General features: G+C 40.3%; 1 protein-coding gene across 4 annotated transcripts; it reads left to right on the forward strand.

The window, feature by feature from the left end:
* The first annotated feature begins 1,115 nt into the window (after nt 1-1,115).
* On the forward strand, nt 1,116-23,018 carry LOC134866326 (SUN domain-containing ossification factor-like). 4 transcript variants are annotated; one of them, XM_063886435.1, is made up of 24 exons: nt 1,116-1,357; nt 5,317-5,509; nt 6,204-6,323; nt 6,576-6,808; nt 7,003-7,119; nt 8,067-8,208; nt 8,299-8,416; nt 8,506-8,630; nt 9,903-9,970; nt 10,050-10,157; nt 10,375-10,480; nt 10,850-10,870; nt 11,307-11,362; nt 13,115-13,197; nt 15,234-15,299; nt 15,389-15,454; nt 15,577-15,661; nt 16,067-17,257; nt 17,808-17,895; nt 18,743-18,847; nt 19,509-19,666; nt 21,082-21,158; nt 21,288-21,343; nt 22,350-23,018. In XM_063886435.1, exons 2-24 carry the CDS (start codon nt 5,363-5,365, stop codon nt 22,815-22,817), a joined length of 3,804 nt encoding a protein of 1,267 aa, XP_063742505.1. In that variant the 5' UTR covers nt 1,116-1,357; nt 5,317-5,362; the 3' UTR covers nt 22,818-23,018. The 4 variants fall into 4 exon arrangements, with proteins under 4 accessions (XP_063742505.1, XP_063742503.1, XP_063742506.1 ...); XM_063886433.1 differs by having other exon boundaries at nt 5,395-5,509; XM_063886436.1 differs by lacking the exon at nt 22,350-23,018 and adding an exon at nt 21,962-22,333 and having other exon boundaries at nt 5,395-5,509.
* The last annotated feature ends 4,061 nt before the right edge of the window (nt 23,019-27,079 follow it).

The following is a 27,079-nucleotide window of genomic DNA, read 5'->3' on the forward strand; positions in this document are numbered from 1 at the left end:
AATACACTTACAGGAAGAAAAACCAACTAAGAGTAATTATTACACACTTCAGTTTCATTTAATAGTTTTTTATTTTAACCATTATTTTCCTCACGGAGAGGCAGTACTTTACAACTTCTGTGCAAGTAAGTATTTATCTTTATTCCTGATTTAGAAACCAAATGACATCAAAACCAATGCACGTGAGGATGGCTTTCTTGCTAATTTGTAAAGACTTCATCATACTGCATATTGTGGAAATAAAAACAAGAAAATGGGATTACTGAGGAATCAATGCATATATTTACTGATACCACGTGATGGCAGCAGAGGCCAAATTGAATCAAATCCGTCATGTGACGAACATTTTTTTTGCACACACATAGAGTTTTAATTTGCATCGAGCTAAATCAGAAAAAACAGGAACTCCAGGGATTGATTTAACAAAAGATGGCATGTTAGGTGATGATAAGGTGTATATCTGTTCTAAATGTCTTAATTTGTTTTGTCCCTTGCCCTCACCAAGGGGGTTTCACGTCAGCTTTTTTCTTTTGTGTAGATTGCTCCCTCTAGTGACCTCCACATGCACGTGCATTACTGTCTCTAAGGGGGATTTGGAGCCTGTACTGTACATCATGTACTGTACAATTTATGTTATGTTAAGTGGTCGAGTAAGAACATGACGATACTTTTGCAGATGCAGGTTGATAGGTTGACACACTTTTTTAACTGCATATTACATTTGCAATACATCCTTGGATTAGCACACTATGTATCGTTTTGCACAATATTGTCACATTTAAACTAAGTAACATCCTCTAACTTGATGCCACCGATTTTCTCACCATTCAACTGAGAGGGCTTCTGCGTTATTCACCTTCTAAACACACCCCACTACGGTGTCTCATGTATCAATGGTATTATATTATTGTGAGGCTTTTTTGTCATCATGGGTTACCATTTTCACAATTATGATAACATCTGAAAGCAGGAACAGATCCCTTACCATCCTTTATTACCTCAATACGACAAGCTCCACCCACTCGGGCCACGCGTTCCACTGAAACGAGCGCTCCCAAACACACGCTCGGTTTGAACTGCGCAACGGCCCCTCTACTTTTTCATTGGACGGTTACACCAGCGGGTTGTGTGCGTGGGTGACAGCGACTAGCATCACATTCACACTTCACCCGTGAAAACAAGTTAACAGGAAAAAACGGGTGAATTTGGCTTTTAAAACAACTCTTAAGACCTAAAAGGATAAACACGCTTTTTGTTAGTACGGTGAGGATGTCTGTCCGGGCAGGAGAGGGATGAAGATGACACAAATGTTATGGCGAGTTGTGTCAGTGTGGCTATGTGTAGCTGTGGTCTGTCGGTAAGTTGACTTAATATCACCCCATTTTCTGAAAAGAATATAATCACAACGTTAAATATAGAAAGTAACATACTGTCAGACAAACGTAAAAGTTACATTTGCCACACCGCATTATGTTAGCCAGTTAGCTAGTATTAACATGGTGTTGTGATGTGGCACCTGGCTATCTCTTCACTTGTTGTCAGTGTACGAGTTAGCTTCCGTTACTGAATAACTAGCTAGCCTGTTAGCTAGGGTTAACACAGCTATTTGACGTAATAACTACCTAACACTCGAAGCCCTCCACACAAAGTCATTGTGGGTGATTTAACACAATTAGTAACATAAGTTTAAACAGCTGCTAAAGTCTGTATCTCCTTTAAGCACGAGTATTTGGTGTATGGAAGACATTTGACTTGGAACAGCAGTAGGAAAGGTGTCACACTGCTGAGTCAATTGCTGGAGCTTCCCACGACCCATACTGTCACAGAGCTAACGTTAGCCTCAGATTTGCTCTTGACAGGATTACTGGCCTGTCACGTCAGTCCTGCTGAAAGCTGGAGGTTGTTAGGTCTATGTAAATCTGACAGATCACAGTAATGCCATCAGAGAGGCAGATTATGGAGGAGGATTGTGGGCTGTAGCCATGATGTTACAGGATAGTAACGCAACACTTCAGATAGAGAGAGAAGGGAGGGGCATGATGTAATATGGTATTAACATCTATGTTAATATTGACCTGGCCTACTTTCACAAGCACTGCTTTGGCTTACCTTTCAGAGTGAAGCTGTTAGTTATACATGCTTTTTATGATGTTCTGTATCTCTTGGCATTCAGGTAACAGGTAAACAGTTTGAGTCTCTGGAAGTGTGTCAGTTCATACATTTTGTTGCATTTTTCAAGCTCTCAGACATGTCACAGCAGACATAGCAAAGGTGTAAATTCTACTGACATGATGAACACCTGTAGTTTTCAGTTTAGGTCTAACAGGCTCTTGTTATGCAGGTTAGGATCTGGAATAACTGGAATGTCAAACAGGAACACTGAATGGACGCGTTATGTCAGCCTTCATCAATTTCTTGAATACATTAACCTCATAAATAGCGCATGAATATAGTTGATATCATTGTGAGTTATTGTGCAGCGCGCACAATAAATCACAATGATATCAACTATATTCATATCGCAGGAACCCAATTTCTGTTAGAGGCTAAACATGTGTCAAAGGGGCCATATTACGCTCATTTTCAGGTTCATATTTGTATATTGTGTCTCTACTGTGACATGTCTCCATGCTTTAATTCAAAAAGCTCTTTATTTTTCTCATACTGCCTGTGCTGCAGCCCCTCTTTTCACCCTCTGTCTGAAACCAGAGCCCAGTCTGCTCTGATTGGTTATCTGGCCGGCTTTGTTGTGATTTTTCAACAACTTAGAGATGTCCTGTCCCTAAGCAAATCACGTACAATGTAATGGAGCGCTAGCCAATACAAACGTCAGTGTTACATCATGATGTCACTCCTCTTAATGAAACCATTTTGAATGAAGTATGGTGGAGCAAAGAAATCACGACCTTAAAAACTTATAAAACATGTTTGCTTTGTACAAAACCTCTTCCCATTATATAAAAAATATGATTAAAAAAATATAAAATCCTTCCAGTATCAAGAATCATATCACACTTGCAATATCAGTTTAAATCATCTTTATTTATTCCAAATTGTGCAGCCTTCTGCTAAAATATTTGCCATTATATTGTGGAACTTTGAATGTGGCCAACATCAGGAGAAATGAATCACTATGCATTACTGTTTGTCACAATACAAAGTGTTTGTCATACTCATATTCCAAAATCTCTTCAGTGAATGAAGTCATAATCCCCATATGTGTGATATGATTTACTCAATCTTATCAGATTATTATAATTGGAGTAATCGATGATGCATCACGCCACGCCACATTCTTGTGATGGAATATGAGAGTCACAGGTCACCTGTCAGTCAGATGTGTGTCTCAGGACAATCTGGATGAGTGGACAAATCCACATCATCTTTGCCCTTGTGATACATTTTTATATATCTATTTTACTTGTTGCATAGTATTCAGCAATTTATTTCAATCAACTCTGCTCTGTAAAAGCACTATTTTTAAGTATTACACAGGGTCTGCTATCCCTTAAGCACCACTAGGGCTGTAACAAAAACACATTTTCATTGTCCCTTGATCTGCCAACTATTAGATTAATACTAGATTATTATTTTCGTCTATAAAATTAAAAAAAGAAAAAAATGGTCCATTCTAATTTCTTTTCTAAGTGACGTCTTCAAATGTCATGATTTGTCAGCCAAACACAGACATATTTAGTTGAATATGCCAAACAAACAGGTTCTGAGAAAATGTATATTTGAGAGACTTAAAACAGCGATTCCTGACATTTTAGAAATATAAAACAACTTTCAACAATTAATCACTTATCGAAATAGTTGGCCATTTTTTTCCTGATGATTGACCAATTGTTGCAGCTCTAAACATATTCTATTGTTGCATGTTTTTTGAATTACTCAAAAAAAATGTCATTGCTGTACAGTATGTATATCAAATCAGGCCCACATTGGGAATATCCATATCTGTTTAAGCCTCTGGCATTTCCTCCATTTCCTTTGTTCAGTCTCCTGCTTTAACTCTTTGTAAGCAGTGAGTTAATTATCAAGCAGGTCGTGGTTGCACACCGCTGTTGCTCCTCTGGGCCTTTCAATTAGAAAACAACTGCTCTGTTGTGCACTAATGCGCCTCTCACCGGTCTAGACCTTAAAGTCAGATGAACAGAAGGAGTTACGCGACCCAGCCCTGCCCACAGGCCAAGTCAAATCCCCGACCTGGAATCCAGAATGAAATCCAGATAAATCCTCGGATTGTTGACAAGTATGCAGTCGCTGTTTGAGTGTGAGAGCGAACCCCCGCAGGAACTTTTCATTGTTATTGCAATTATTAAAATCCTTGTTAGGGCTACCTCCTGTTGTTGTTTACCTACCAGGAGGGACCTCAGCAGACCTCACCATTGTTCCTGACTTAGCGTGCCACCAATCAGAACTGCATTGTTTTTATTTAAAGAAAGGCATTTAATACACTTATAATTTCAAACTCTTATTAGAAAAAAAACCAAAACTGTAGTAAGCAAATAAAATGTATTTATTTGCAATGAAATACAGTTAAAACTATAATACATAAAATAACAGTCAACAAATTAGAGGAAATAAGAAATGAATAACAAAAAAAGGAAGGATACATAAAAGAGATAATACATAATCAATGCAAATAATTGTGCCGTAGGGTCGTTAGTAATGTTTTGTGTGTATACCTCACCCGTTTGTACATCTATTGTAAAAGATGTGGACTTGTTTTCAAAGTAATTTTTTCCTTTGCATGTATTTCATTTAAAAGGTCCTTTAATCTAGATTTGATTAAGTTATCATCTTTTAACCAATTCCTCGTCCTTTGTTTAATTATTATGACTGGTATTACTTGGAATGTATAATAATATAATGTAATGAAATTGTAGGATAATTAGGTTTTTATTTACAGAGGTTTAGCTTTTTATTTTATTCAGCTTATAGATTTACATGATACAAATAATACAAAATAATTGTCACATATGATGCTTTGAAAAAAAACAATAAAACATAAGTGTCTTTATAATAATTTAAGGACATTATATGTTTATTACCTTTTCATACAGTCAGTTGGAGTGATACACCACATGTTTGAGGCGTGTCTTTACTCCGACAACGCTCTCTGACTGCACACAGATAAGATAAGTTGTGTCTGTTGGGATAGCGGAACCACAGGACTCTCTCAGTGAGTCATCCTGTGACATTGCACTGCAGCTTCCACAGAGTATGACTCACTGCAGTCATATAAAGTGTTTGATCGGCTGCTTGATTCAAAAGTTTATACCCCTTCACAGTCCTGTTCTTCTGTTCCAGATACATGACATCTCCCTCGTGCTTTCACAAGTGACCTACCTTCATTATGACACTGATGTCTTTCTCTACGTCTCGTAGCTCCCCTAGTTGCTATGTCGGTTGCACGGAGACGCTGCAGGAGGCTCCGAGGCCCGTGTCCTCACAGGACCTCGGTTCGGAGGAAGAGTCAGGGGAAGAAATTCATCATCACAAGGTAGCAACTGCTGTAGCATGACCATAATGCGGCCCACACCGAAGATTCAAAGGTTTCATGTCATAAGCACGCTTCTTTGTAGTTGTTGTTGAAAATTAAGTCCCAGGCTAGCGGTGCAGCATGCTCTACAATATGCTGATACTTTATTGTCAGGTCAAGTCTGACATTCTTCTTGCATCACAGCAGCTCCATTTAAAACATCAACTAGGACACATTTAAAAAAAAAAAGAGGAAACTTTAATATAGAATAACAATCAGTGGGGATGTTCAAAATCCTGTTCAAGGCAAAAAGGAAAGGAAGATTAAATAAAAAGTGCAATTTAAAAAAGTGCAACTGATGCAATTGTAGCGACCAAAATCCTAGAATCTATTCAAGATAATGAGCTTAAACTAAACTGCAGCTGAGGCACCATATAGCCAATCTTACGCAGGGAAAATGATCCAGGCCCAGACAAGTCAGTTGACCAACATTAGATTGATTTGGCTAACATATAACGTAACTTATGAGGCACTATACCTCACTTCTAGTGAGTGGCCCAGCCCTTTGTATATTTATCTGTATGTGGCCCTTTGGAAACCCCTCATTTACCCACACAGGAAACCTACTGGCATGCTAGACTCACATCAGATAACATGTTTTTAGTTTCAGTATCTCTGTGGTGTAGATAATATTTGTTTGTGTGTTTTTCTTCAGGTTGAGGAAAGCTTGATCTTCCCTGCCCAGTCCCTCTCTGACAGTGAGAAGTTGATGGAGGATGATCGGCAAAAAGAGGATGAGAAGTTGCAAGAAGTGGACGAAGAATTATATTTAAAGGTACTTTATAGTTAGAGGGTTTATGTAAATTAGAAAACTGCAAATACATTTTATTCCCGGATGTTTTCTTAAGTCAGAGATAATGTGTAAGGTCAGACTTCCATTTGGTTTCCTGTTGTGCTCCTTCTTATTGATTGTTCCTGGCACAGTGGAAGCTTTCATTGCTATCTTGCTAATCCGACTCTGGCTAATGGGCAGGTCACGCTCAACATCTTCCTCCACAGCTCAAACATCTCTGTGCTTATCCATCAGGCATTTGAAGGTGGGGAGCCCTCTGTAGAGGAAGACTTGAAGCCCGACATAGAGATTTCACCACCTGAGCCAGAACCTGAGCAAATCTTAGAAAATCCACACCCCGAAACCTCCGCCACTCAAGACCAGGACTCCGCGGCCCTGCTGGCTTCCTCTGAGCCTGTCTCTGATACTGCTGCTGAGCCCGAAGACAATTCCAACATCCTTAACCTTCAAGAAAGCACCCCAGAGAGGCAAGATATCAGATTATTTAATGGTTTTTGGACTGCTTACTTTGCTCTTTCTAATTCTTTTGTTTGGAAAATGCACACTGCTTGAGTAACAGTACCTTTATAAGAGCAAGTTCTTTTAAAATATGTGTTTTTCTTTGTTTTCATGTGAGTAAAAAAGGCAGCAAGAGTGTAACATGGATGGTTGTTTCTTTCAGTGTTTCAGCTGACGCAGCTGCACCTGAGGTCATTTATTCCGACCCGCCCCAAGCTGACTGTGAAGAAGTACAGGAAGAAGGAGAAGAAGAAGAAGACAATCCATATGACAATGAAAGGTGGGTAGGGGAAATCATGTGCCCTACTTAGTGAGATGAAGAGATATAAATAGCCTTTCACTTGCAATGTTGGAAAGTTGGCTTTGAATGAATGCAAGGCCACAACAAAATGTAAGAATAGTACCACTGTGTAATTTTCTTGCCACAAGGGATCGTTCCACCAAAACAAAAGGCAGCATTTGGTGATGTTCTGATGAAGTGGATCAAGGGGGTTTGTCATTGCAGTTACCTTCTCCCGCTGAAGGTTACTTCAGTTTTACTAAACATGTCTGCCTCTCTCAAAAACAAAAAGCAGTTTAACAGCGGTGAAAACCTGTACCAACACGGGATAAAACATTTTCACACCCAAATCTCCTCTATGGAAGTTTGGGGGAAATAGGATGTAGTGGCTGCGAACTCATGTTTCTCTCTGATGATTTAGAAACCAGACTTTCAGGGGGTGTTTACTGGGATCCAAATGTATCCACTAAGGACTCCTCCTATCCAAAAACTAAAATTCGAAGCGGTACAAACACAATAAAAACAGTGTTTCTCAAATGCTGTTTTGCTGTCGCTAATATTTGCTTAGCTTGGGTCTCTGAGATCTTCATATCCGTTCAATGACAACTAAAATCCTTTATGCAGTTCAAATCTGTATTTAAAAACGACCAAGATCTAAGAAGTATATATAATAAGAATGTGGCTTTACCTGTATGACAAGCTATTTCTGGCAGACTACCACCACTCTTACACATGCAACCAAAATACAATAGACTTTTTCCTTGATTGAAATGTCTCTCGGTTTTGAAATTGAAAGTTTTGGGAGACAATGGAATATTAGTACCCAATTCATCAAAAATATATGGCTAAGTTCCTGTAACTTGGGATATTTTATTGGTAAAATGTTCAAAGGACAAATTAGAGCTTGTGACCCCTAAACATCAACGTTTCTTCTTTTTTTCCCACAGCAGTCCTCCAATTGTTCTGGAGAACACTTCCAATGTTCACACTGCAGGTACTAAAACCCACACGGACCAACCTCTCATTCCTCCGGTGGCTCATGGCACAGAGCACCTGGAGGCCGGCGCATTGCACAAGCTGGAGGAGCAGGTAAGGCGCTCAGATAACACGTGAACTACTTTCTCTTTTGTCTACCTAGAGAGGTGCCCCAGCTCTAATTGTTCTCATTATCTTTGACAGGATCCCAGACCCCCTGCCGTCACAGGCACAGATTCCAGCGCAAGCAGCAAAGACCCCGAGGACATCCCCACCTTTGAAGAGTGGTCGCGCAAGATGATGGAGATGGAGAATGGAAAGAGTAAGATTACAGAGTGTGAGGGTCCAGGACATATTCCTGTTTTTGTGTGGACTGGATTTGAACCTTTTGTTATGTTTTCCTCTAAATAGCTCAGTCTACTCATACTTCTCACAACGGGGCTGCTCCTGTGGTGAAGAAGGTCCAGAAGAATTTCAACAACTACGCCTCAGTGGAGTGTGGCGCTAAGATCCTTGGTGCTAACCCAGAAGCAAAGGTACTGTGTGTGTAAAGGAAATAGTGTCAGCAGGAAATCAGGTTACATGTCCCGATTAAAGAACACAGAAACATACTGTTCAAGTCGTTTGAACAACGATACAAACAGGGGAAGTAAATGCAGCAAAAAATGACAATACAAAAGTACAATTACGCACATATACCAATAAGGACTGTAATCACAAAGTGACAATTAACTGGTAGCCTACTGCTCTCCGTTAGCTTTAGAAGCCGTCAAATATATTAAAGGTAAGCGAACAATCCCTTTAAGGGTTAAAATACAGATTGGTGCAGGGATGATGTATTTGTGCAGGCCAACCCGGAAATGAGCATCACAAGGGCTCCTTTGACAAAAAGCAATATGATTTTTTAGCAGGATTTCAGAATATTGCAGAATAAAAGAAGGGCAACAGGGTGTGGTTAGAGCGCTGGGGGCTGGAGTGATGGGCGTGGCTCAGCCGGAGACCACACAGCTGATCAGAATCAGATAATGAGTCATGTAACAAAAGCATGCTGGTAACCTGGTTCTGGGTCCTGAGAGAGCCGCCTCAGAAACAGAGGAGGACTGCATTCTGTATTATTTTCCTGTATATTGCCTCAGTTACTGCCACCCAGCTAATTCTTTAATTGTTAGTTTTCGAAACCCAACCTTCTCCTTCCGTCATATTTAACCCAAGTGTGACCCCGAACGCTCACTAAAAATACATTTGTCAAACGCATGTATGATACTTAGACGTGGATAATCTGCACACATTAACACCACTTTATCATTGCTGAAGTGTAGAAGGAAACCACTATGTAAATAGCTCGTGCAATGCTATAAACATACTACATCCTGGTCATGTGGCTTCACATCACCCATGCTAAGCTAAAAGGCGGCTAATGTTAGGTAGTCTCACTGTGCATGGCTGTTTTAACCATGCATCGAATCTTCAGACATTTATGAGTGGGGCTTATTTTATTTAACCACAGATTTATGTAGGCATCTATCTAGAAAACACATTCAAAACAACATTGAGTTGGAGAGAGGAGGGTAACCAAGTGGAAAAACCTTACACATTCCTGTGTTTTAAGACTCTTTAAAGAACCTCACCCAAATGAGGCAAAACAAATCTCCACCAGAATGAAGACACTAAAGTTATACAGCAATAAAAACACAAATGTGTCATGGCGTTACAGTTACAACAATATGTGTGATGCTACTGAGCAATCTGCCTGATGTTGACATAACCACAAAACCAGCTAATTCTTTCTCTGAATTTCTTCCACACAGAGCACTTCAGCGATACTGAAGGAGAACATGGACATTTACATGCTGAACCCCTGCAGTAATAAAATCTGGTATGTTGTTCATGCTTCTCCTGCTTTCTATCCAAAGATGAAGCATGTTTTTGAGTCCTTCTTTTTCTTTCTCGTCCAGGTTCATCATCGAGCTCTGTGAGCCCATCCAGGTGAAGCAGCTGGACATCGCTAACTTTGAGCTGTTCTCCTCCACTCCCAAAGACTTCCTTGTCTCCATCAGTGACAGGTATGCACTGCACCTATCATACATACCATATTTACCGGTGTATTACCAATCCTTTTGCCCCGGAATGTGTTTTATTATGGAAGGGGAAAAAAACCCATACATTTTAATGATCAAAACCTGTATTATTTTAATGTCCATCATTCTCAATGATCCCAAACTGTAAGCCTGAACTGGTAGACTTATATCTGCTCACTATGTCGCAAATCTCCTCCTGTAGATATCCAACTAACAAGTGGCTGAAGCTGGGAACCTTCCACGCCCGGGACGAACGCACAGTCCAGAGCTTCCCTTTAGACGAGCATCTTTATGCTAAATATGTGAAGGTGAGCTCTTCAGTCACACTACAGTACACTTCATCAGTCTCTTTGAGCTAAAGTGGAGCAGAGGAATCTCTGTTATCTCTTTCTGCATGAAAGCATTTAACTGTTTCTGTACACTTTCTCTCTGAACCTAATTGAATGGACATTTTTACTCTTAACTGTAGAATTAAACTGTGTCTTTACCTCTAAAGCCATATTCTAAATAAAATGTGCTGCATATTTCTGCATTTAAAATGTAACTCATTTGGTTTTACATTGTAGATTTGGACATTTTGAAGTGAATCAAATGATTTGTTTTTTACTCCTGTTTGAAATGCATGTGTATACCTCTTTAATTCTTTCTCTTTTTTTTTCCTGTCTCTCTTGCTTCAGATGTTCACCAAGTACATAAAGGTTAGCCTGCTTTTCTTGTAGAGCTCTGTGGTGGTGTGACTTGAATAGCAACACTAAGGGAAGGGTGTATTTTGTGGTGTGATCAACTCTGAACAGATTCACTTGCTATGCTAAGCTAGCTGCTGCTAACTTCAATAATACTCTTTGAATACAATCATATCAGACATAATGAGGATATGCTAACCCATCAGCTGTGGTCTAAGTCATAAAGCATACATATAGTATGTTAAATGATCTAAGCTGTTCCTCCGATATACTCACAGTGGTCTCTAAATGCTTTATTTTAGCCTCTTATACTGATGTTACTGCCAAAGTAAATTATGGATTTGCTGTTTGTAAATAATACAACCACTGCAGGTGTTAATCTGTGTGGGGTTAAATACAGCAGCCATTTCAATTATAATATTTAAATATGTTTTTCTTTTTTTTGTTTTAGGTCGAGCTGGTCTCTCACTTTGGCTCTGAACACTTCTGTCCCCTCAGCCTCATAAGGTTTGTAATATTCTTTATTCTCTGTTTGGAGTCACATAGTGTTTATATTACAGTTTGCACAATCATCTCTACATCAGTCTGTACAGTGGTTCCTCTTTTTATTCTCTCCAGTATAAACACTCACAATGAAAGCACCCAAAAATACCAGGAAGTATACAGAAGCCTATTCAAGCTAATAAAGCTGTCTCTGGGAAATATATTGCTTCCACTTATTCCAAATGTATTCAAATATTCCTGAAGAAATTCAGATAACTGACAGGATGTCCGGTTTTGGTAATATGTTAATATTTATGCAAAGATAAGTGAACTTATAAATTCCAACATGCATTTAATTTAATTTAGATTTGAATATTGTAAGCAAGCCCCCAGGAAGTGAGCCGCCCGTTGAAGCACATGTTAGTAGGTGCCAAACGGTGGTACTACACTATAGTTCTAGTCTGTGATGTCATACTGGCCCAAAAACACTTGTCATCATTGACTTACATTGCAGAGACGTCTGTAAACCATTGACATTTAAAGAAAAACATAAAGATATATTTTGGGCTAGAGAGTGCCTTAGGTACAGAGGGGAGAGACGGAGGGGATGACATAGCATGACATTTTTCTGAACCCAGATACTCGCCTGCTCTAACCACTGAGCTATCCGGTGGCCTAAATATTTATTTTTTATTCAGTTATTATAAATCTTATTTATAATAGAGATTGAGAATGGAGAAGAAGGTAAAAATATATGTAGGTAGAAGAGTGAATACAACCAGATGACTGAGGCGTGAATGTGTATAAAGATGTATGCATATGGAGAAAATGTGGATCAACAATGGTATAGATCTGTGCGTTAAAGGGGAAATATGAAGAGAACATACTGACCAATGGATAGGCTTCTTTATGTTGTACGATGTATAAGTAACCTGAAATCAGTTCTTTTCATTTGAGTTATATTTCACTATTCTGATAACTATAATTTAATTTTCATTGTTTGAAAACTGTCGGATGCATATGTGCCTTTTATGATTCAATAATAAAATAAATCAACAATCCAATACAAATACTTTTTTAACCCATGTTTAATTATCCTAAAAGTTGTAAAATGCGCTAAAAGGCAAATCTAGTGTTACTGAAACTGAGCAAAGGGCAAATTGGAGGCGGGGCTTGAAAGGAAACTCAAGTGCACTCGCTCTATGGTTCCCCTCCAATCACTATCCAGTATACATCCATGATTGTAGTTGGTCTAGACAGGAAGTGAGAAACATGTAGCTTCACTTATAGATGTGTCCCCACCCTGCCATTGTACTTTTTAGGTTTTTTGCTGGTCTTTTACTTTGATTAGGCACTTTTTATTTATTTTACCACTAGGCTTATAGTGCGTTTCCTAATGATGGCTTGAGCTGCACGATCTCTTGTTGGTGTCAAGTGCTATTAAGAAATATTTGGCAGGTGGTCATGCTCAGTTCACATTCCCCCCCCCCCCTTTACTCACACTATCAAGCCTATGGTGGGAACCAGGAGGGCTGATGCAGCTGTTGCTTCCACTTCTGTAAAAGATAAATCTGGCCGAAGCCTGAGCACAAAAGCCGCTTCAGTAATGGAAACTGTTGAGGAAGAGGAGCAGCTGTTGGAGGATTCTCCCTCCCTGTGTGACCTGTGTGTGTTGTAGGCTTTAGTCTGGATCACTTTTAAGTAGCTAGAGAGATCAGATGTCACTGTTACATGAGCTTGGTTCAAGAATGATTTCGATGTGTTTTATTTTGACAGAGTGTTTGGCACAAGCATGGTGGAAGAGTACGAGGAGATAGCCGACCCCGCAGAGAGACCCGATGATCAGGACGATGATTTGGGTGAGAACTAGGGCTGAACGATTTTGGAAAAATGTTTTCCGCAATATTGCAATTGAGATTTAATATGCGATTATTTTTTCAAGGTCCTCTTCTCATGTATTTTTCAACAAACACAAGCAATAAATCAATCGTGATTACAATCGTGAACCTCGTGAGGTAGCAACAGTAGCGAGGCACGTTCTGCACAATACCTGACGTTGCGCAGCATCTTCCTTTTTAAAGCCAAAATAATTCCACACAACTGACGTGCCGCCCCTCTTTGGTACCAAACTTCCAGCCGTACACTCTTCTGACGAGCCTGAGGCCATTGTGCAACAGGTTCAAGCGCAGCGTTGACTTCTTTCCCTGCCTGCTCGGCTCCGCTCGGCTCGCTCGCAAGTCACGTGACCAGATCACGTGACCAGTCAAATCGCAGCCTTTGCGGTTGGAAAATCTTGTCTTATCGCGATATTATCGCAAATGCAATTAATCGTTCAGCCCTAGTGAGAACTGAGAACAACATGGCAATTGGAGAACGCATTGAATGCTAATTATAGGCTAATTCCGTTTTCTGACAATGTATAGACTATAGTTAACAGAATAATCAAACATTTTTCTACGTTTTTCAAGAAAACATTGAAGTTAAATACTAATAATAATAAATAAAACAATTATTAAGCAGCAAATAAAAAAACAGTGATAACAACAATAATAAAAACAGTTTGATCTTTTATAATTCCTAATGGACCCTCCACAAACCAAACATTTGAAGGAACATTTTTATTATTAAAATCACATGATATATAGTTTTGTTCACAAAAAACAAACATTTCCAAACATTCACTCATCACCCTCTCACAGGAAAAATGTATAATATAACAAAAATGCTCCAGGCTAGGTTAACATGTTTTACTTTCCCAGGAGAAAAGGGTTGCGACAACATATTTCTTTAACAACATACCTAATGTTTAAACATCAAAACTCACACACCGACATGCATGTTGTTTGTGTGTGTGTGTAGGGAGAACTCCAAGGCCCTATAAATCATTACTCGCTTCTGTTTCCTGCAGTTGGCTATATAATGTGTCATCCATATTTCCATTAAATATCGCACTTAAAATATGTATTTTATGTTGGTAGAAAGTACAAATGTAGGAAAATAGTAATAAAAGTAGGCTACTCATCCATCTTTTTCCTTAGTTTTGCTTGTGTCTTTTACCAAATGAAGACCATCATTGATATCAAATGCCCACCAAAGTTATAACACACACAAATTCTCTGAAACAGCAAAATGCACAGCCAAACAAAAACAAATAATGTAAAAAAAAGTGATAAAATATATATATCACTAGAAATATCGTATGAGGGAGCTAACCTCAGTTCCCGCCTAAATTATGCCCCGCCCACTTTCAGGGGAAATGAATGCATCAGAGCGAAGCAGGAAATAACAGTTTCTTCATGTCTTAAAGCTGCTGAGTCATATATTGCACCTCAAACGACAAACAAATCCAGAGTTACGTTCCTTTACTTCCTCTACAGAAAAAAGGAGATTAAAAGAAACTAATTCAGGAATCTCAGTTTCAGTGACAGCCTGCTGCATGTCACTCGTCCACCGGCAGACCCACCGGACATCCATTCCCTATTTATTCTCCATAAAAACAAAGCCGTCTCTGCCGTCTGACGCTTTAATTGACACTATTCTCCTATTTCTGAACTACCCATACCATATCTGAGGAACAGAAATATTGTTTTCTGGCATCACATGGTATTATGAGGGTGCACGCCTACAGTAAGAGGCCGCAGCGCCCCGTTTGTGACAAAACCATTATATTACCGGCGACCAAACAACCATTATATTTGTAGATTATGAATTTGATACATTTTAGAAAAGTTTGCAGCATGCAAAACACTATATATAGATATATAATTACCCCATTGAGGTGTGGGTTACGAAATTATATTTATGGTCACTTCACAAAACCATAGTGGTTTTACTTTCACATTTAGCCTGTCCTTTAATGTTCCTGCATGTTTTGAAAGTGCACTGCTCCTTACAGATTATCCTGCTGGATACACGCCTGGTGAAGTCAAGTTATCCAACAATCTGATTGGATCGGCAAAAGGTAAATATAGCAAACATGGACTTCAACTGCATAAAGATGTCTACTATCAACGTGGATGGCTGTATTGACTCTTTCCATTTTCTCCTCAGATGTCATTTTAAACATGGTAAATAATCTTGCCGTCAATGTTCTCGGCGGAGGCTCAGAGATGCAAGGTATGACCCGTGTGTTCAGGAGGAGATAGCGTCACTACTTTTAATAATTTCTTTGGCCTTGACTATAGTAAGTGGTAATTATTTGTGTGTACACTCTCAAAGTTATCTTTTTTTATTTTTAGGCAACATTTCCTCTCTGGAAGTGAACACGACCGAGCCGTCATCCATACTTGAAACCACCTCTGAAACTACAGACCTCACTATAGTGTAAGTACTTTATGTGTATAAAATAGACTCTGATAATTAAAAAGAAAAAAAAACAACAGTTTGATGAGGAGACAACACCATCCCACACAGACAAATAATAAATACAACTATTTTCAAGCAATAAATAAATAAGTGACAACAATACTACTAAAAAAAACATTTGCAGACACTTGTTTTTATTAATATCATAAAAATCAGAACATTTTTAATAAAACAATTGGCCACATCACAAATAACATAAACTAATTCAGGAACAAATAAAAATAATACAGTGGCAACAACACAGTCATTAGGATATTTTGTAATTCTGAATTATTCTTAACCATAACTTGCAGATGCCTTATTGTGCACTTCCTTAACTTTATTTGATATGTACTCTTTCTTTTTCCCCCCCTCCTCCTGTAGTCCACAATCTGAAGTGGAAGAGATACTACCAGACCCTGATAGCCCTGCAACTGAAGCCCCATCTTCAGAGACACCCACTGCTGAGACAGTTGAACAAGAGCTCCCCCCAGTGGAGGAAAATATCATCATACCCTTAGAGAAGGATGAGGAGGAACACATCAGCTCCTCCATCACCCTTCTGGATAAGGAGGAGGAGCTGGATGAAGAAAACGAGAGAAAGAATGAGCGGCAGACAGAAATCCAGATCTACTGTTCGCTGCTTTCTTCTTGCTCTTGCGCTGCTTCCCTGCCGGAGTATCTCCACCAGCAGTGTGCCAGAAAAAGAAAATGCCAAACCGTGAACAGAAAGCAAGTGATTCCTCCCATCCAAACACCTTCTTGGCAAGTTCCTCTTTCCCCCTCTGCTCCCCCTGACCTTCAGCCTCACATGGAGGAACATCAGCCCCATGAAGAAGAGCAAGCGTCTGAACAGGAGCCAGGGAGCGCCGCAGAAACACCAGGGATTGATGAAGAGCCTCATAAAGAGTCGATGTCCGACCCTCCTCTGCTGGAGCCCAGTCAAACCTCCATCCTCCCTACTGTTGCTGACTCACCCCCTGCCAAACCAACTCCCAGTGTGGAGACAACCCAAATGTCTTCTGAGGAGCCAGACAAGAGCCAGGATGTGCTGGATGAAGAGACCGTTGAGCCTTCGGCTTCTCTCAGCAGCTCCATCTTTGTGAAACCAAGCTTGAACGATGCCTCGGTGGCACCAACGGAAGATAAATCTGACGTTGAGGCCTCCAAAACGGAGATAAAAGCCCCCATAGAAACCCAAGATACTGCAGATGAGCCCCAAGTTTTCCAACCTATCCCCTCCCCTCATTTAGACCCTGACCCCCCCATCGTACCTGAAGGGGGTTACACTGAAGCTCAGGACTCTGTTATCGAACTAGAGCCCTCCGGTGGTCACATAGTCGTCACTGAAACAAGACTAGAGGATTTTGCAGAGGACTTCTCGTCATCACCAGGTGGAAAGCCGGCCGTCTCCGACATCTATGCAGAGACCCCCAACGGCACAGAGCAGAACGGCAACCCGGTGCACGGATCCAGCCAGAAGGAGTCCGTGTTCATGAGGCTCAACAACCGCATCAAGGCCCTGGAGATGAACATGTCGCTAAGCGGGCGCTACCTGGAGCAGCTCAGCCAGAGGTGAGGAACGGGGACGTAGAGGCCCATATTGCGCAGCTTGTATCCAACAATTGTTTTTAAAATAGATTTATCTGCCGGGGTTTTTTCTTGATTGATGCTGCGGTTTATAAAATGTCAGAAAACTGTGAAAAATCCAAGATAACTTTAGGTAGTTGATTTAATTTGTCAAATTACAAGAAAATAATCACCAACTATTGATTAGTAAGTAGATTATTGTTAAGAAAATGTTCATGCTGTTTCAGCCCTGTGAAGAAATGACATTGGTCTGTTTAATGTGTTTGTAATTGCCTTTAAATGCAACACATGTTTTTAACTATTTATTTGTTTATTGGGCAGATTAGTGGATGAAAACAAATATTATTATTAATTGTGGCCCTAGATGTCATTATATGTTTGGTTTTCTCAGTCCAAATCCTAAAGTTACCAGTTGAAAACACGATTTCTACCTTATTTTGCATCCAAATTGCGACAATTTTTTCTGTCAACGGTCTGATTGCCTGACCGTTGCATCTCTAATATCAGGGTTCCTTCTCCCATGTTTTGATTGAAGGTACCGAAAGCAGATGGATGAGATGCAGAAGGCTTTTAACCAAACCATCATTAAACTCCAGAACACTTCCAGAATAGCAGAGGAGCAGGTGAGCACTGAAGGGGTAATCGCCGCGAGGGATAATCGCTTTTTTTCAGTCTTAAATAATTAAACCGAAATCAGTTGGTAAAAAAGTAATAAGTTGAAATAACGCCAATACCGACCCAATGTCTTTTTATAAAATACATTTTCCTAAAGGGTTCAGATTTTAAAATGCCTCAAAAGCGACACCTGCAGGACAGACAAAAGATGAGAGAGCAGCCTGTGTGAGGCGGGCAGCATTTTTAAAATTACATTTCATTTTGCTGATGAAATATACTTAAGCCTATCAAAATAATAATTATTAATTAAGTTCCACACTGTTATAATCCAAAATATAATATTGACATTCTTCAGGTCCAATGTTCCTACCTTAAATTAATTTTGAATTTTCTACCAATGTTCTGCACCTGTTTGTGACTCTCAGACAGTAATTAATAAATAAATACATAATACAAGAGAAAAAATTGCAACATTTGATTTAGGATTTCTACCAGATTCGACTATTCTTTTTACCAGTTTTCCTTTTCAGTTCATCCAGAGCCTCCAGTCATTTTAATTTTGTTACACTAACGCCAAATTCACCATAAAAGAAAACATGGAATCTATTGAGAGGCTGGCACATTTTGAACATTCACCAGGAGCAAATTCCAAAGTAAAAAAGATTAATAAGGCAACATGCTTGTAAACCTTGGCTTCGTTTCCAACCAGCGTAAACAAACATGACTCCATTAGTTTGTTTTCCTCCTGTCCTGTCTAATTTCACGAGTCACCAGCCTCCACCGTACCTTCACATTGCATGAATGAATTGAATGTGTGTGTAGTTGCCTAATATGTTGTCCTTCTCCCCCCCCCAGGACCAGCGTCAGACTGACTCCATTCAGGTGCTGCAGGGCCAGCTGGAGAATGTGACTCAGCTCGTTCTCAACCTGTCGGTCAGAGTGAGCCAGCTGCAGAGTGAGGTAGATACAGCGCTGCGGGCACAAAGCCTTCATCTGTCATCAGACACTTTTTACAGCCCTGTATGAAACTGAGTAGATATACTGTTTTGGATTACAAAAGAGATTAGTCATCAGCATGATACATGGGTCAGGGGTTTTTTGGATCATTTATTTGGCAGAGCAGGGCAGGGGTTTATGGGAGAAAGAGAGGTATGACATTCAAAACAGGTCCCTAGGCTGAAATCTGACCTGTAGCAGTTGCGGGTCAACAGAGGGGTGCAGTGATAATGTAGTTTTGTAGGCCGACCTGGTTGTTAGCATCAAAAGGGCTCCTTTGACAAAAAGCCAATGGGATTTTGACATTGGTCTTTGCAATATTGTAGAAAATGAGGCTAAAACACCTTTATGATACTTACTTGTTCAGCAGGATACTTTCCACATTAATACCTCTTACCTTACCTCTTAGTGACATATTTTCTTTTCTTTTAAGCTTGTGGTAAACACAGACCTTACTTCAGGTTTATAACAACAAACACAGTAAAGAAACTGTTGACTTTCAGACGAAAAAAACAAAAGTAGTAAAATGCTAGCTATTTGTGTATTTGTATTTTTCTGCCTCTCATTTAGTCCCATCAGACATTGCTGCTGTTTTTTTAGGATGTAATGGATGTTCTATCTCTAGGTGTCGGACAGACAGACCTACCTGCTGCTGTCTCTGCTGTTGTGTCTGTGCCTCGGCTTGCTGCTGTGTGCCAACCACTGCCGCATCTCCAGTACTCCTCCGACCTCAGATCCAGAGCCACCCGCGTCCAAAAGCTACACCTTCTGCTGTCCCGAGAGGTAAGACATCAGAGCTTCTGCTGAAAAATATGAACAATGCCAAATCTTTCAGAACATTCAGAGGGGTAGAGGCCTTTACACTCTTGGAGCGTTTTTTGTGCTTGTATGTCAATATCTGCTGTGGCGATTTGTCCTTAAACAAACAAAAAACTAAGGCAAGGCAATTTTATTTATATAGAACCTTTCAACACAAGACAGTTCAAAGTGCTTTACAAAAATGACGAAAAATCTAACGGCAGCTCAAGCACCGGGTAATGCAGGTTAAAAGTCCATTATCCAAGCAAGGGTTACATTTGTTCATTTAATTTTCTGTTAGGTTTCCACGGTCAAACATATGGCTTTACCTTTCTGCCAATTCATACCAAACCCCTCGGTGCCTGATGCAGAAGCATTAACTAGTCAAAAAACTCAAACAAATACACTTAATCATGATCAAATTACTATATAAAAATATGCAAGAAAATATTTGACCACAAAAAAAAAGAAATCTGAAGTCGTCATTGTTGCTTTCCCACTGTGAATTAAGGCAGTAACAATCAGGTTGTGCGTAACAGGTTGCTTTTCGTGTGTATTTATGATTCTAAAACAACAATGGGACTATATTGATCCTGAAGACTTTTTCCTCCAACCAGATCCACTCCCTAGGTTATAATTATTACTTTTCTCTATTTATTTAAACAAGGACCATGCATACAATACATTAATCTCAGAGAAGAGAAGAGATGATTTTAAGCTAACAGATCATTTCCATCTGCATTCCTTAGGCAGGTACGTAACGATCAACAAACACTAAAAACATTGCGTAATCTCTGTCACACTAACAGTTATAAAACAAGATTAATGTACAGGTCAATAAAACAGTACATTGTACAGTTAAAATACAACATTACAATTCAAATTGAAAAACTCGGATAATGTTGGCACAACTTGTTGCTTATTCACAGTATTTTGCATTGTATATTTTTTAAGCTTAGTTTTTGAGCAACCATTTTATTTTATGATACAGACTTTGAAGGGAAAGACAGAGGGGTTGACATCAGAATCCAACCCCGGTCCGGCAGCCTTTTCCCACATGTTTCTGTTGTTTATTCATCTCGCCTGCTGTGTGAAGACCTCATAAATGACATGCTCAGATCTATCTCTGCATACAGCACACGGAGGCTTGGGAAAAATCTCTAATGGGTAGGGTAAAAGGGAATAAGCACTGAGTGGCATCTCCAAATGGGCTGTTAGAGCTAATGGGCAGAGGTTACCGCGCCTCCAACGGCTCCTACTCATTAAGCCACTTTATTGATACAATTAATCATCAAAAGAATCGCAGCCGGAATCTTAAGTGACGACACAGCCGTGACTCATGTCTCATAAAGGTGCTACATACCGTTTATCCGCTCAACCATAACTGTTTCCTTTAATAGGCAGTTCTCTTCCTGTGATGAGACGGGCTTGAAGAGGAGTGCATCCTATCCACTCATACAATCACTTGTCGCTGAAGGTACGTTTCTACAACACGAGTGCTATCAGGGTACTGATACGGCTTGTTTCCTATATCTTAAATATCTGATCATTGTAATTAAGAACCAATCTATATATGGGGGAAACTAACCTGCTTTTCGTCTTGCAGGCCCAGAAATGCTGCACGCCGCGGAGACACAGAGTCTGTGTCCAGCTAACAGAAAGGTGTGTGAAGATGATTTTAATGTGGAACTTTCAGGTCTGCTGTCTGTCCCTAGTCCATCCATCCATCTGTCCCTAGTCCATCCATCCATCTGTCCCTAGTCCATCCATCTTCTCCTGCTTTTCCGTCAGGGTCGCGGAGGTAACAGCAAGTGTCAAACTAAAACACAGAGAAGCAGCGTTTAGTCATAATGCTCGCTATACCTGGAACAAACTCCCATACTACTGCAGGCCTGCTGCAACTCCCGCTTCTTTCAAATCAACACTTTAGAATTTATTCGCTGTATTCTATTAAAGGGGACCTATGATGCTAAATTTCACATCTCGTATTTGTATGTTGTGTCTCTACTGGGATATGTCTCCATGCTTTAATGTTCAAAAACCTCTTAATTGTTCTCATACTGCAGCACCTCTTTTCACCCTCTGTCTGAAACCAGAGCCCAGTCTGCTCTGATTGGTTAGCTATCAAAAAGCTTTTCATGTCTTACGCTGCACTGTAACTTTTATTCTTGTATTGTATAGCTGTTGTATTCTATTTTAGCTTGTTTTATTTTTGTACTAACTGTTTTTAAAAGTATTCGTATGTGTTTCTGTTGCATGATATACGATAAGACTTTAAAGGTCAGATCAAGTCTAAAATTTGACTTGCATCACAGCAGCTCCATTTGCAACATCAACATGGACAAATATCAAGCCACAATACAAGGAAAACTCACATAACATCACAATCACTGAGAGAAACATGCTCAAAGACCCTTTAGAGTGCGTCAGATCTGGGATTTAGCTCTGTACTTACTGTTAGGATTGACTGGTGCACAAAGGAGTGCTTCAGTCTGACTTTATTAAATCGCCAATTAAATCTTAATGCTTTTAAGGGGTCTCTTTTGTGAAGCACTTTGAATTGCCCATTGTTGAAATCTTCTATATAAATATACTTGCCTTGCTATTTGAGGTGCAGTTTGAAGTACTGGTTGTAACAGTTCTTTCTCTTTAACCCTTTCCTCCGCAGAGGAGACGCCGCAAGATGAGGCCCATTGAGAAAGTGGAGACTCTGAAACCCTCTTTCCACGCGGCTCCAGAACTGTGTAACGGAGCCATCGTATGTAATGGTGCGCCTATCTCCACACACCCTACACCCTTCGCGAAAAGATTACTTCAACCTATGTTCAGAGACTCGCCATCAGAGGGCAGCTCGGAGGGATCCTCACACTCCGACGACCCCTCGTTCTGTGGCATCACCACAGCCTGCAACCGAATCTGCGACGGGCTCCCGCAACCCAGGACGCGGGCGGAGAAACGGGCGTTAAGACGCAGGCGTCCGAAGCCCAGCTGCACAGTGGTGGACCTGATCCAGGTCCCGCGCAGGAGCAGGAGCGATGAAATGCCCATCTCTACCATACACGACCTCATGAAGAGGCACACGGAGCAAAGCTCTGGGACATACGGGGTTAATGTCCCCCTCTCAGGTCCTGTTTGACAGGACTCCACTCCTTCTCACTGACTCTTTCCAAAAGAGAGCGGATGTTTTTTCAGTAGCCTAAGGCAGCTTGGAGCTTCCATACCAGACAAACACTTCACTTTTTTTTTTTTTTCATTTTCGCGTCAGATGTTTATATTTGTTAAACTAAAAAAATCAAAGAAATGTCTTCCCAGTTTTCCATTAAAGCTTTTCTCTTTCGTTTGGAGTTATTGGACGTGCCTGTTGACCCTACACAAAATGATTACATCTATTTTATACCCTGCAGACAACATCTCTAACGTCTAGAAATGACTGATTTAAAAACAACCATCTCAGTTTTCCATCAGTACCTTATCACTCTATTCATTCAGGTCTGACCTCTAAGTTAACCTGCTCTCAGGACCTCAACATTTCAAGAACAAGCTAAATACTTTTTCTGTTGTCAGTTCACTTTCAAAATAAAAGCAGCTGAAATGAACATGTACTTGGACTGTAAAACCCTGAGATGACCCACCAAAAGGATTTAGGATTTTTATTTTTTGTTGGAAACTTATACAATTCAAATGAAAAAAGTCACCATATGAAAGGACCTCAATGAAAAAACACTTTTATTTTGGTGATACTGTAAACTGCAACTGGTGCTTGAATTAGCTTAAATGACGGCTCCACTCATCTTCAAAATGTTGCCTGAAATATCCCAATTCCAAGTAGTAATTGAAACAGGAAGATTTAGTATTCGTGGTTATGTTTTCTCAAAGTAAAATATTCCATGCAAATGTAATTGGTGACGCTCTGCAGAACAAAACACTAGAGTATGTTGGTTTCAAGAGGTTATCGGACAATTAGAACAAGAGCACCATATTACAAGTTGTAATCAGAAGGAAAAGTGTTTTAAGTGGTAGGCTACTGGGTAATTTACTAAATTAATATAATTCTGAATTATAACATGTTAAGGAATTATCGGTTGCTGTTGTCATTTCATATTATTATACAATGCTGAGTTACTGTCTTGCCAGATATGACTGTTTTAAGATGTTTTATTTGCACTTGACCCTAGCCTAGAGGATAGCATCCCGATGTCAAATGCGCGTGTGGGGAAACTATCGTGCGCATGCGCAATGACAAAAAACACTTTATATAAAAACACCTTTGTGTCAACCATAGACTGTATAAATAAGGTACCAACAAGCCGCAGACTTGGGTTTTAAACCAAAACGCTGCCTAAAAAAAAAAGAAAGTTTTAACATAGAGTGGTTCTTCAGGGAAAAGTAGCTTTCTGCTAGCTTGTCAAAGGAATACGTTTTTTTTTTGCTTCCGGTGTGGTATTTATCTGCAGCTAATGATACCTGTTGGCGAGCAGACTTTCTGGACTTCGAGGATCTTTCTTTGATAGGATTACCAAACGTGAAAGCAGGAGGAACACTCAGTGAAGTTGGGCTAGCTCGGGAGAGCAAACGGCGACGTCACGTTGAGGAGAACAGGTGAGTGCTCATTCTGATGAATTTCACTTATCTGGGAAATACAAAATGTGTAATATTGCAGTTTATCACATTTTGAAATAATGTTATTTTCTGGTATTGTATCTTTCCATAGTAGTTGTTGCAACACAATTTCCCCATATAAAAACACCAGTGCATGTTATACAAAAACGTACTGTAGAGAAGTCTCTGTCAGCAGAAGACTGGATGGTTGTTATGGTTGCTGTAAGGCCACAATGAAACAGAACATGCGATCAATGTGCAATAACATGCTATTTTTACCCATCACATTGGATTTCAAGGTTTCAAGGTTTTATTGGTCATATGCACAGCATATACGTTGTATATGCTGTGCATGAAAATCTTATGTCCCATGCTCCTCCAACAACTCAACATACATGGTGCAAATAAGATAAATAAAATAGTGCAAAAAGAGAGAAAAATATTTACAATAACAACAATAAAGATTTAAGGATTGAAATTATTTAAATACTTTACACTGTTGAATGAGGAGATATGGACAGATGCATATATTATGTATAAACAGATGTATATGGCAGATATGTATAATATATAGATATATATATGTGTGTGTGTACTATAAACAGATGTGAGTAGACATTCACAGAGCTCAGGAGTTCAGCAGTCTTATAGCCTGTGGTATAAAACTGTCTCTGAGTCTGGTGGTCTTGGTCCGGATGCTGCGGTACCGTCTGCCAGACGGCAGCAGACAGAACAGATTGTTGCTGGGGTGATGGGGGTCCTTTAATATCCTACCGGCCTTCTTCCTACACCGCTGGGTGTAGAGGTCCTCCATGGATGGCAGCTCCGTCCTGGTGATGTGCTGAGCAGTTTTCACCACCCTCTGTAGAGTCTTACGGTTGAGGGCGGTGCAACTGCCATACCAGGCGGTGATGCAGCCAGTCAGGATACTCTCGATGGTGCACCTGTAGAAGTTGCAGAGTATCCTGGAGTCCATGTTGAACTTCCGCAGCCTGCGGAGGAAGAAGAGCCGCTGTCGAGCCGTCTTGGATATGACCCTTGTGTGGTGTGTCCATGTCAGGTCCTCACTGTTTACCCCAAGGAACCTGAAGCTGCTGACTCTCTCCACAGGAGTCCCGTCGATGGTGATGGGTGTGTGTGCCTCTCTCTGCCTCTTCCTGTAGTCCACAATCAGCTACTTGGTTTTGCTGACGTTGAGATGGAGGTTGTTGTCCTGGCACCAAGATGTCAGGGCTCTGACCTCCTCTCTGTACGCCGTCTCTTCGCCGTCTGTGATCAGGCCGATGACGGTCGTGTCGTCAGCAAACTTGATGATGGTGTTGGAGCTGTGTGTGGCCACGCAGTCGTGCGTGAACAGGGAGTAGAGGAGAGGGCTAAGCACAAAACCCTGAGGGGCTCCGGTGTTGAGGGTCAAGGTGGAAGATGTGATGTTCCCCATCCGCACTGCCTGGGATCTGCCCGTCAGGAAGCTCAGGATCCAGTCACAGAGGGCGCTGTTGAGCCCAAGGTCCCTGAGCTTAATGATGAGCTTGGAGGGCACAATGGTGTTGAATGCTGAACTGTAGTCAATGAACAGCATTCTTACATAAGTGTTCCTCCGGTCCAGGTGGGAGAGGGCAGTGTGGAGGGTGAGGGAGATGGCATCATCCGTGGACCTGTTTGCCCTGTAGGCAAACTGCAGGGGGTCCAGTGAGTCAGGGAGGGAGGAGGTGATAAAAGGTTTGACTAACCGCTCAAAGCACTTCAAGATGATGGAGGTGAGTGCAACTGGGCGGTAGTCATTGAGGCAGATGGGTTTTGTCTTTTTGGGGACAGGGACAATGATGGACTCTTTAAAACATGTGGGGACTACAGACTGGATATAACTTTAGGAAACGTAAGCTCTGCATATAAATAAGTTACTATGCATGTTATGGGCTCACATGTTGGTTATTAGAAAAACTGGGAATTGTTCTAGGTCTAATTAGGGAACTGAGTAGAGCTGCAACTGATGATTTTTCTTAAGTATTGAGTAATCTGCTTATTATTTTGTATATTAATCATATGAAAAAGTTAGGATATAGTGAAAACTATCCCATCTGGTTACTCAAATTCCAAGACTGTGGCTTAAAATGTCTTGTTTTGTCAGTCCGAAACACAAAGATATTGAGTTAAATGTGATATACACAGAAAACTACGACATATGCACATCAGAGAGTCTGAAAACAGCATTGTTTACCTTTTTTGGATGCAGAATAACCTAGAGGATGTTGATCGATTAGTCGACTAACAGCTATATTTTTGATAAGTTTTAAAGTAGTAACAGTTTTTAGTACATTTTAGTTATGGTCCTAATTTCCTATGTGGCATTGTATGAAAGATATGTCTTTGAGCCATCAGTTTCTGCATTATTCAATAATTTAAAGTACACATTGCGAGTAAGACACATTTACAATGAATGAATACACATTTGCATTTGACATTTCAGTAATGATGCTAAACAGTTAACATTTCAAATAAGACCCAGGAGGTTTTGAGCTTTGATAGCTGAAAGCATTCACCCGCTGAGGTACTGTGAGGCGACCGACCGACCTTGTGCTTGTACTGTTTGTGTTTACTTGAGTACCAGATGCAGTATGTGTTATTTACAGGAATATGAGCAGCACAGTAAACAGTGCTTGGTTACATAAAAATATGAGGTCAACTTAACTGTGGGGGGAAAAAAACACCAGCAGTATGGCTGAGATTATGGTGTAACATGTATGACATGCATATGCTCTGCTGTGATTGGCTTAGTGGCTTTGAGCTGATTTTTTAGGG

This window comes from Eleginops maclovinus, chromosome 6, assembly GCF_036324505.1.
Source record: "Eleginops maclovinus isolate JMC-PN-2008 ecotype Puerto Natales chromosome 6, JC_Emac_rtc_rv5, whole genome shotgun sequence".
Lineage (NCBI taxonomy): Eukaryota > Metazoa > Chordata > Actinopteri > Perciformes > Eleginopidae > Eleginops > Eleginops maclovinus.

Bases quoted from the DNA above. Each gene is read 5' to 3' on its own strand.
- LOC134866326 (XM_063886433.1), top strand. From the start codon at position 1,293: ATGAAGATGACACAAATGTTATGGCGAGTTGTGTCAGTGTGGCTATGT. The intron at 6,809-7,002 runs GCAAGATATCAG...TGTTTCTTTCAG, and splicing joins CAAGAAAGCACCCCAGAGAG to TGTTTCAGCTGACGCAGCTG. The intron at 11,363-13,114 runs GTTTGTAATATT...TTATTTTGACAG, and splicing joins TGTCCCCTCAGCCTCATAAG to AGTGTTTGGCACAAGCATGG.